Here is an 11,190-nt window from a genome sequence, read left to right on the forward strand (position 1 = left end):
TTCCACTTTCTCTATTTATTTTCTCTAAGCCTATTTCTGCCTATTATTTATTGAAGTAGAGTATTATAGATTTAAAATTTTCTGGGACAGTATATTCCCAACAGAAACATGGGGTCAACAAAGCTAGAGCTTAACAATCTTCCAGCTTTAAACGTTTCACAGATGGTCTCACCAGTGTACCATCTAAAACCATAACTTGCCTTGAAAAATAGCGAGCCAATGCTGCATCTAAGAATTTAACATAATAGATGCAAAAGAGAATTTGACAAACTTCTATTCAAATAGTGACTTATGTTCATACATAATATTCTGTAGACATCAACTACTACTCAAGAAAAAAAATCTGCAAAACTTGCATCTTGTTTTCTATATCCTGATAAACAAAAAATAGCTCTGATACGCGGCACTTAACAAAAAAACATGGAACTGCACACTTTTTTATGCAGTCTTGGCAACTCTGGAACCGAGGAACTCCCAGCTGATGTGCATGCTCCATGGTTTGAAGAAGAGTTGGACATATCATCAAACTTGATAAACTGACCCATCTGTGCCGCCGCCAGGTGGGCATAGCTAATGGGTGCAACTGGGAGAAATGCAACCCATCAGGTGAGAAAATTTTGGAACCAATTAAATATCCATATTATTAAGACAGTCATAAAAATAGCACAATGTACAACAAACCGTGTAAGCCACACAGATCCAACAGAAAGAATATGGAAAACCCACAAATCAGAGGATATCGTGAAGATCAATATCATGGAAAAAATTTACAAGTCTTGAATATATGGAAAATTAGGTTTCAAACTCAAAGTTCACCAAGAACTACTACTAGAGTGAAGGCTTACCTCCAGAAATGGCAGATGCGCTCCTCTGGTAACTGAAAAGTTGCCAAAATTTGTATCAGTGACAAACATCAATTTGGTACAGTAGATCACTCAATAAGCAAATTTTCTAACAATCACATACACATAGGAAAGCGAGTGAACAAGTTCCTGCAGATCATCAGCTGAGAACCCAATCTCATCATGCAGAACATGGTAATGAGTTGGCCTAGTGGTGCCCTGTATGGCAATTTTTAAAAAAAAGAAAAGAAAAGATACATTACCGACACAGATAAAACAATATGAAAGGACAAATATACCTGATAAGAGCAAATAGTCATATATCCCCAACATATTATTTGAATTACAAAAGGCCAACAAAGCGCAAATCACCAAAATTAAGCTTTCCCATACAAACATAAAAATAACAGAAAAACCAAACATTATGCAGTGTGAAAAAAATCTTACAATCATCCCAGCATGCGAACACATGTAAAAGTCATAGTTTCGTGGATGACATACTTTGTTGTCGACTACTGTGCCTGTACATTGGAAAAGAAAATAATATAGAACCATCCCATTTTCGAGTATTTTAACAGAAATATATGCTGACTTTGACTCGGAGATTTCAGCCACTGAAAGCTGGGAAGAGGATTGTGAAATTTAAATGACAATTCGAGTTTAAAAAGGCCTACCAGGTGGAACATTCTCTTGCGTGTTATTAGCTCGGAAGAACCTTGTATGATGATTTTTCTGGGCAATTATCACAGTGAATTTAGGAGACCACTGCTCATCAAGAAATTTGCAAGCCTGCAACAATAAGAAAAAAAATGGCAACCCAAGGACCTTTGGAAAATCAAGGTACATCTGACATATTGTGCATTCCGTCAGAAAACAAGAAGTTCTACAGCTAGGTACCTTAATAATTTGATCCAGCTCAATGTTTAAGACCTGATTAAACTGCGGCTCACTAACTCCATCCCTAAAATCCAACAACTCACATTAGGCAGTATGAAGAGATACAGACTACAACAAGGAAAACAAGTACATTTATGACAACAAAGATATAATTGCATAGATCACAATCATGATCACATGTAAACAAGAAACGAAAATAAATGGAAATATCAGCAACATTTTTCTGCAAATTGGGCATTATAATTATGCAAGAGAAACAAGTGCTACCATTTTAGGCAGTATCAAATGGAACAGGTTACAATAAGGAAAACAAGCATATGTGTGACACCCTGTTTTGGCATGGCCAGCTGGGTGGAAATCAACCCAGCTGGCCATGATCCTCGCAGCAAGGGAGGGCAGGGCCGTGCGACATCGCCAGAGCCCTGCCCCTCTTCTTTCCTTTCCGGCAAATCTCCTCACTGGCGAGCTTCAATTTTGGAAGGATAGTGCAAGGATATTGCGGAATCCGCGGTTTCCTCCCTCTATGTCTTCCCCTCCCCATTTGCCAAGATCACTGAGCCCTTCTTCCTCCTCCATCTAAAAATGGAGACCAATCGACATTCTAGAGCTAGCATCCAATGAAAACGGCCCTCTGCCAACGGATTAAAGTTGGTAATAAATATGAACTATAATATCTTGTTGATTACGAAGATAGCCCTGTCACGGGTTAGAGTGACCGTAGTGTGAAAAATCTGAGCACAGTTTTAAATAAAAGTATGGATAAATGGCAAACATTTGACAATCATGAATATTTTAAATTGCACTTTTAGTTTTACAAATTTGCATGATTTGTGCATACATGATTAGTTGGCTACGACACAGTTTGTTATTATGTTTATGAAATATTTTATTTTAGCATATACTTTTACTTTCCAAATGATGCATTGAATTATATAAAAATTTTATTCTTCATCCGGTAAGGTGGTGCATAGTTACTTACTGAGCCACAAAGATCATTTGTCTCTTTATGTTTTTTTTTCCAGATAATTAAGATTGCTAGGAGCGGGGAAGAATAAATGAATGAATGATGAAAGAATAAAGCTTGAAGTATAATTGCAAGCTATTAATAAGTGCAGTTATGTCTATAAAATTTGGGTTATGTGGTTCAGAATACTCAAATATTGGATTTAGATGCCCTATACCCGCTTCTCTTTGTTTAGCAAATGAAATTGGACTAATTTTATCATCCTATATGATTTTTTTTTATTGTGGGCTTTGTGTTATTGTGGGCAATATCTTACAGTAGCACAACCATGTCATGCTCTGGATCTGGGGCGTGACAATATGTATGTAGAGAGATACAATTGTATATATCAATATAACAAACACAACCAATAAAAAACAACAAGACTTGGAAATATCAGTCAAAATATTCTGGCAAAAATCTGCCAATGTAATTATGCAAGAAAACCTAAACACAATGCTGTCATTTTACACTAAATGTCACCAGGCCAAGATTTTACGAGTTAAAATTAAACTACAAGCTCTTGCATATCAGTGAAAAGATAAGAGTGGCAAGTCTCAGACATGATAGATCAAGTATAACAAGCCAAGAACGGTTCATAAAAGGCATCAATGGACAGAGACAAACAAATAAAATCCATATACCAACTGTAAAATTCAATAATCAGAAACTTAATTGCGTTCTACCAAACAAATGCAGAACTTTGGGATGGAATCCAGCATACCTGAAAATAATAATATGATCAGGCTTTCTTTGTGCAGAACTGATGTAAAACTCAATCAGCAGTTCCCTTGAGTTATCACATGGAAGCAAGTGAGCAACCGAACAAATTATGTCAACAGACTATTCAAAATTTCAAACACTAATTTAGGAAATAAGGGAAAAAATCATATGACAAATAATGGACATCATGCCTCGAATTGGATAATATTTAATGTCAGGACAGCAAGCTAGATAGCATAATTTAGAAATCAAAGAGAATTGGAACTCAATGACTTAATAGAAAGCACGTAAGCAATCACTATAACTACCGAATAATGCCGTCATCAGCACCACTTTGGGTCGGCTTAAACAAGTTGTCTATCATTTCAACTTTTGGCAACTGAGTTCGCACAGAAGCTCTATATCTAGAAATGCATGGCCATTGTCTGGAACTTACCACCTAACAAGAACAACAACAAAAATAAATTACCAATTAGTAAAAAAACAAGGACTAGAAAGATCAAGAACCAGGCATTCAGATAAGACTGCTAAAACAGGCAGAAAAACCAGTCAAAGATTTTGTGTATTGCACAATTCAAATAACAGGCTACCGCTCACAAAACCTGAAAAAAAAAATAGTAAACAAAGTTCAGTGTACATGCATCATACCGCAGCAACTGATGGCACATCAGATCGGCCAGGTGAGCCATGCGAAACATCCATACCAAAGATAATTGTAGGAATGGTTGAAACAAGGGGAATAATTTGAGAATCTTCAACTTGCAGTAAAGAGTTTACTCCACCAAGCTGTCACAGCAAGATACAACAATCAGAAAAGATGAAACATTAGTAAAATGAGAAGAACAAGTCTAAACATGTTAGAGAGCAGCCACAAATCCACCTTGGCATTGATCTTCAGCAGAACATTGGTCAGGTACTGATCATTCACTCTAGTTGGAGCAATGCATTGCGTGACAATTCCATATTCTGAAAGACACCTTCGCTTCCAAGGACCTAACATGTTTATTAGTTCATCCACATAAATGCAAGGACAAAAATAAATTTAAAAAGTACGGCAGAAACAGAAAGCATGAAACCAACCATAAACATCAGAGTTTTTCCTCTCTGGCAAGAGGCATAGAAGAAACTGAGGGGCATCACGAAACTTTCTTTTCATCCTTTCGAACATATCCTCCACTCTAGTAGCAGGAGGAGCCCTCCTCATGGAAGGATTTTCTTCAAAGACATCAGAGGGTCGATCTATGTTCTACAAAAGCAAGTTATTTGCAACATCAATTGAGTCACAAAAGCATATCCAATTTAAATACAGCATATGACAATGAAAAAATTGACCTACAATTCCCTTTATGCTTCCACATTTGGTCAGGCCCCTTATGAGATTCCGTATGTCGCAGCGAGCTGAAAAATTCACAACAGCCCATTCATTCAATGTGGTGGGCTCAATCAGTTTCTGCACAAGATGTGGAGTCATGATTAGATTTACCAAACCAAGACAGAAGAAAAGTAAGCACATGATTGTGGCAAACAACACCTTGTTGTTGAAATTCCATCTCCCTTTCATTGGAGTAAAGTATTCACCATTTCCAACTTTCAACTGCATCAACAATTTTGGGGAAACTTTAGCCATGACAATCCAGAACTAGCAGCCAAGCTAAACAAGACAAAAAAAGAAAGAAAAAACTGAAACATTCATCTCTGAATACTGCAAGGCACATGAACCTTAGGTGCAGGTAAAACACGGCCATTCACTTGAGTGAAATGTGTATTTATAGAAATACCACATGCCCGCAACATTGGATCAGCATTATAATTGTTGTAGTTTAAAGCCTACATGAAGAAAGAATTAAACATGAGTCACCTGCAAGTTGTTTACGTAGCTTTGAAAAACAAATTGTCGCAAGGGATAGAAAAACTACCCTTGCTAAAACATCCATTCTCTCTTTAGGTTTTTGCCTTGATTTTTCCACTAGTGAAGCTCTTTGAAGATTCGTCAATGCTTTTGTATATCGTTGCAATGATACTAAAGTGCAGAGCTAGGAATTTAAATAAGCAAGCAAAAATTCCATAAGAATCGTGGAGATAAAAAGATAAATCGTTCAAGAATAACCATTGAACAGTAATTATGATGGCTAGTTCCACAAACCTCCATCGGAAAATATGTGGGGCGCTTTGGCTTACCAACATTGATGCACGGCAGATCAGCAGAATACCTTGGCTCTATGTTACGATACTTGACAAAATACTCATAGACTGTTATTTCTGTTGTATGAATATCATCTCCATTCCCACTACTTTTCTGCTTCAGTGCAAACCTGTACAGGCAAATCATAAAAATTGATGGAAACTATATAGAATCAAACATGATAAAATAGCAATTTACTGATCACCAAATTGAAAAACCTACGGGCTACAGAAAAACAAGAAAAAGATAAGTTGATTTTAACAGCAAAGTGCACCAGAGCACAGTCATATGAGACAACAACTGTGCCAGAAATTTAAACCAGCGGCTCAGAATTATTCTTAACCAAGTAAGAGAACATATGCAATAAGGCGTTCAAAAATGACAGATAACACGTAATTGTATTGCTGCTGAACAAAATATTGATTTGAACATTCAACAAAAAGGAAACAATTACTTTTGCTGGCTGCAAGGTAGGTCACTCAGACCAACAATCTTAAATTCTGTATTTGATGGACTTGCCTTTATCCTCAAATTTTTAAGCATCCGCTTAGCCTGTCAATATACCAGAAATTAGATCTGCGCGCCAGGAAATATCTTTTTTGCCACATCTCTCTCTTAATCTTCTAAATTCTTAACATATGTTCATTAATTATAAAAGGGAGAAAGGCATCACTATTATCATCAGCTATAGCTTACTTTTGCCCAGTCTATGTGACAGGGATCCCTAACATTTTGGTTTGCAACAAGAAAATCAACAACCGGCCCTGGTTTGAGAATCAGGGTAGTCGAGACATCTGCACAAAAGGAGAGAACGATTGTGACGATATGGCTAGAGGGCTTCAGCCCAGCCAGTGCAAGTATGTTCATGCAAAAGTCAATAACAGCCAGTAATTATTGCATTTATAAAAGAATAGAGGCATACCAACATTTAATGACAGCCCGCCTTGTATGGTCTTAAAGCTAGAATGGAAACCCCGACATCCCAGGACACCACCACCAATTTCAGTAAGATTTGAAGGATTGTTCTGGAAAAAGGACTGGCACACAAGAAGGCAACCCCTACAAAACAGAAGCAGCTTCAGGACAAAATCATGAGAAGTAGCTTGTTTACTTATTAGATGATTCTCAACTTCGAAAGGTCAGCAAATAAACCAAGCAACTTACTGCTTTGCTGAATGCTGCCTTAGAATGATATCAAGAACTCGCAAAGCTTCTTGTGAGTTTTCTTTCTCTTGACCCTTTAGAGCCATGGCAATGGACTGCATAGGTATCCTAGCAGCAAAACTAAGTTCAACTTTAAAAGTCTTCGTCTGATAAGGACGCCTTAATCGTTTGCGGACACTTTCACTAGGGCCGTCATTTCCTCCCAGACTTCCATCGCCAGCAGTTCTATAGTGCAGAAGAAAGCAGAAGATGCATATAGGTTTGCCCAAAGGAATACAATTAAGGCAAGCATACAGACAACACAAGCAGAAAAAAAGGAGGGAAAAACAGATAATTACCTGCTTGAGGATATGTCCTCAAGCACAACAGTAAATTCATTGTTCACTTGAGGAAGAGCACCCATGGTGAACAGATTTTTTTCTCCATCATATGCAAAATCCTTATTTCCCAGCTCAGTATCATAAGTCTGCTGTAATTTGTCCATCACCCTTCTACCGACACCATTCCCATCAACAGGATGATTATCTTCATATTTCAAGGAAACCTATTCACAAAATATATAAAGATAGAATATCACTAGGCAGCCAAGATATGAAATATAAATATAGATATAAAGAGACGAAATAGGGAAAGAGCATGTGTACACTGTAATGATAGAAATAGCCATCCAAATTCTGAACAGAAACTCTGAAATGATTAGTTAAGAGGGTGATCGGCTGCCCTCTGCTTGCAAGGCCAGGTCTTGCCATCGGCACCCTCTTAGGCTTTGATGCCTTTTTTGGAGGAGAACATTGTTCATGGTCTGCTTCAACTGGAACAACATTTGGATGTATTGTGGGGGGCGGCGGAGGCAGAACAGCATTTGTCTCAGATTGAGGGTCTACCCCATCATGGGACTCCATCTCCTAGATCAAATACCTATCCAAGTGGGAGAAAAGTTTAATATCTACAAGATGAACTTCAAAATATTCAGGTATTTGAAATCTGATATCCATAACTACAAAATCGAAAATTAAACAACAATCCTAGAGGATCATAAGAAATTTGACAAGATGACCAAATGGCAATGATCAGACCAAAAACGATCCAAGAGCATGATAAGTGACAAGCTCCTGCATCAACGAGAATCTCTAACTGAAAATCACACACAGTTGACAAAGGTATTGATCATCCCAAACCACAATAATATGAAGCTAGATTTTAATCAAACATGCTGCAACAAGAAAACATTCCAACATCTTCTCAAAATTTACAGTAAGAATTGGGCAGTTGTTGAACATGGACTGGATAGCATTGTCCAAACTTCTTGGCTCCACCACCATCAACATCAGAACTACTGAAGCTTGACAACATGAAATTTATGATACGGGGAAATAACCAAAAGCAGTGCCAAAACTCTGTTCTGACACACAGCAAACTCCTCTATAACTGATGTGAACTATTTTTTTAAAACAGGGAAAAACAGAAATTATGCAGAGTACAAACTATAAAGATAGTAACAGATGAAATATATGCAGTAGATTCAAAGAAGAGATGAATCTCAGGGGTCACAGAGGTCATCACAGGTTACAGGGAAGAGACTCTATGGGGTCCACCCTTCATCAATGGTGAGAGTAGAAGAGAGAAAAAGAGAGAACAAGAGAAGAGAGAGAAACGGGACTCTCTCTTTCCCCTTTTTTCCATTTCTTCTTCTTGATTTTTTTTTTTTTTTTGCCTTTGGGAAAACAGGGGAGGGAGCATGCCGTGCCCCCTCACTTATCAGAACAAGGGAAGAGAAGGAGGTCTCAGAAGGGGGATAGGCGGCGCAGGCGCAGTTGGATGTCCGGCAGCAAGCACCGACGACAAGTGGTTGGCCGAGAAAAGGAAGATATAAGAAAACAGGCCGAACACGGACGTCCTTTGGCTCGGGCAGGGGCCCAGAAAGAAGCTTCGGTGACGAGCACCGGTGGCAAGAATGGTCGGAAAGAAAAAGAGGAAGAAAACAGGGGCGGTGTTCTTCGCTCAATTTTCGGCGATTTCTCGACGGAATCCGACCAAAAATGGCTCAATAGAGAAGAGGGAAGATCGGAGAAGAAAGATCGACAGAATTTTGGTGCTTCATACCTCGTCTCCGGCGATGTTGGAAGGCGGCCAAGGAGATGGGGGCGGACGACGGCGAAAACCCGAAGAACACAAGAAAACGAAGAGAGAAACCCAGAATGTGGCCATATAAGAGGGTGGTAGGGTTGTTAAATAGCCGTCGAAGGCTAGATTTCCTAGTTCCCGTGGGAGACCGGAGAGGAAGAGGAGTTCGTCTCCTCCTCGGATGCGAATAGGGGCTCCGCCCGTTTTCTCCGCCATCAGGCAATCGCTTTTAATTCGCAAGCAACACGGGCGGGTATCGTTCCGGATATGGGCATATAAAATTTTATTCTCATAATGCCCCTGCCGTTCCTAAATAAGAGGGGATTTTTTTTTGGTAAATAATAGGAAAGGAATTAAATAAGATTTGTTTCTAATCATTGGTTTACATTTTGATAACAAGTGGTCATTAAATACGGTGGAAGAAGTATTCAGATAGGATGGAAGAATTTGCAACCAAAACAATAGGGTGGAAGAAAAGGGACCTTTGGATTTCTGTTCGGCGGTGATGATTAAACCTAGGAGCTTTTAAATATTAGAGGTTTTATGGAAATTTGGCCAGCATTAATAACAGTCCGAACATCACAATTGAAGATAACTTAGTTGGGTTCCCATCTTGCTTCGGCTGTTTTTTACCTAGGAGCTCTGACCCCCGACTTTCCTCAAAATCAACTTCGATGGTTTGTATTGGACGGAGGTTCGAGGGATGATGCGGGTTTTGTTATTCGGGATCCATCTGCTAGGGTTGTGGCTGCAGGGGAAGTCAACTTTTCGATATATCGGTTCCGAGTGTGGAGCTGAGGACCGCATGAGTGGGCCTTCGTCACGTTCGGTGTATGTTACAGGCCAGTTTCATTGTCCTGGAAGGAGATTCGGCCACAGCCATTAGTTGGATCCGAGGGGAGCCCCTAGGGGTAATGGTTGTGTCCACCCATTGCTCCGAGATATCTAGGATTGTGAGGGATGGAGGAACCTTCCAGGCCAAGCATGTTTTCCATGAAGCTAACAGGGCTGCGGACTAGATGGCTGTTTATATAGCTAGTCACTCCGATAGTACCCTCTGGGCTGGAGATAGAGAGTTGCCCCGAGCATTCAGAAGTATTTTGTTTTTTGATTTTATTGGGTGCATCCATAATCGTCAGGGATCCGCCCGCCCGCTTTAGCAAAAAAAAAAAAAAAAAAAAAAAAAAAAAAAAAAAAAAAAAAAAAAAAAAAAAAAAAAAAAAAAAAAAAAAAAAAAAAGAGAGTAACCTAGTCACGTTGGCGGAACTAGGTTGCGTTGAGCTTAAATCAATAATGATCTAAATAAGCCCGGTTGCTAAATTGATCCTTCCAGTCCCGTCTGACCAAAGAAGCGCTGCTTGGGAAAATGTTGGGATGCCGTTGATATTTGAAAATTATTGGGCTCTAGAGCAGAAATCATAAATGAGGGATGTAGCTCAAATGGTAGAGCGCTCGCTTTGCATGCGAGAGGTACAGGGTTCGATCCCCTGCATCTCCAATTCATTATTTAATTTTTGCTCCGATGGAGAACCACATTTGCCAGGCTTCAAACCACAGTGGCTTCATTGTGAATATCTGTAAAATTGAATATTTGGGGCACAAAGTGATGCTAAATACCCTTCTTTTTTTTCTTTTCTTATTTTGTAATTGCAATTGAATTACAAGGTCCTGATAGTTGGAAATTTGTTGATCTTTGTTATTTTTCCAAGGAGTATTATTGAAGAAAGTAAAATGTCATTTTTAAATTTGGAGGAATTTTAATTTTTTGAACTACAATTTCTACCACTGAATGTGGTGAGAAATATAACTTCAAATAATTTCAGATCACTTGATTGAATTGCGGTTTTGCGGGATTGTTTACGACAGCCTGGCGAGCATTGCGTAAGCATAAAGGAAAAAGGGTTGATGGAAGAACAAAATGTCGAGGAAAAAAAATTACTTGAGAAGTTACCATAAGAGCTTGATTTTATTTAGTTCACCATTGTTCATGGATACTGCTTCGCCACCATGATCGAGCTTCGATCATGAATCATGACTACTTGTATTAACTGATAAACGAAGCAAAGTTAAGCAAACTATCAAGGCCTAAACATGATGCAATCAATGTGAAATTAGTCGATTTCTAACACTCAGTAGAAGTAATGAAGCCAAATATTGATGTCCAAAAACAGGGTTTAGCATGTCACATAGGCGTGCACTTAACAGTGAATTTCATCTGATTTTGTAGTGTCTTATTTTTCCAGCATAGTTTTGAA

The 11,190-nt window shown here is 38.7% G+C and overlaps 1 protein-coding gene and 1 non-coding gene across 2 annotated transcripts; one reads left to right on the forward strand and one right to left on the reverse strand.

Annotated features, from left to right (window-relative positions):
• Positions 1 to 247: 247 nt before the first annotated feature.
• LOC103698452 (protein argonaute 4B-like) lies at positions 248 to 9,160 on the reverse strand. Its single transcript, XM_008780467.4, has 23 exons — positions 8,915 to 9,160; positions 7,456 to 7,729; positions 7,150 to 7,355; positions 6,812 to 7,036; positions 6,570 to 6,706; positions 6,344 to 6,441; positions 6,102 to 6,199; positions 5,609 to 5,777; positions 5,382 to 5,498; positions 5,185 to 5,292; positions 4,997 to 5,059; positions 4,802 to 4,915; positions 4,546 to 4,711; positions 4,346 to 4,458; positions 4,114 to 4,251; positions 3,774 to 3,904; positions 3,467 to 3,532; positions 1,740 to 1,803; positions 1,517 to 1,631; positions 1,290 to 1,363; positions 967 to 1,061; positions 846 to 877; positions 248 to 583 (listed from the first exon to the last, which is right to left on the reverse strand). The coding sequence occupies exons 2-23, from the start codon at positions 7,711 to 7,713 to the stop codon at positions 408 to 410; spliced, it is 2,763 nt and encodes a 920-aa protein (XP_008778689.1). The 5' UTR covers positions 7,714 to 7,729; positions 8,915 to 9,160; the 3' UTR covers positions 248 to 407.
• Positions 9,161 to 10,360: 1,200 nt separating this feature from the next.
• TRNAA-UGC lies at positions 10,361 to 10,433 on the forward strand. The gene has a single exon. It is a non-coding gene; the product is annotated as a tRNA-Ala (tRNA).
• The last annotated feature ends 757 nt before the right edge of the window (positions 10,434 to 11,190 follow it).

The sequence above is a fragment of the Phoenix dactylifera genome, unplaced genomic scaffold (genome assembly GCF_009389715.1).
Source record: "Phoenix dactylifera cultivar Barhee BC4 unplaced genomic scaffold, palm_55x_up_171113_PBpolish2nd_filt_p 000222F, whole genome shotgun sequence".
Taxonomy (NCBI): domain Eukaryota; kingdom Viridiplantae; phylum Streptophyta; class Magnoliopsida; order Arecales; family Arecaceae; genus Phoenix; species Phoenix dactylifera.

Coding starts and splice junctions, on each gene's coding strand:
- LOC103698452 (XM_008780467.4), bottom strand. CDS start 7,713: ATGGAGTCCCATGATGGGGTAGACCCTCAATCTGAGACAAATGCTGTT. Junction 1,062..1,289: donor GTTCGCATGCTGGGATGATT/GTAAGATTTTTT, acceptor ATTGCCATACAG/GGCACCACTAGGCCAACTCA. Junction 878..966: donor GTTCACTCGCTTTCCTATGT/GTATGTGATTGT, acceptor GCAACTTTTCAG/TTACCAGAGGAGCGCATCTG.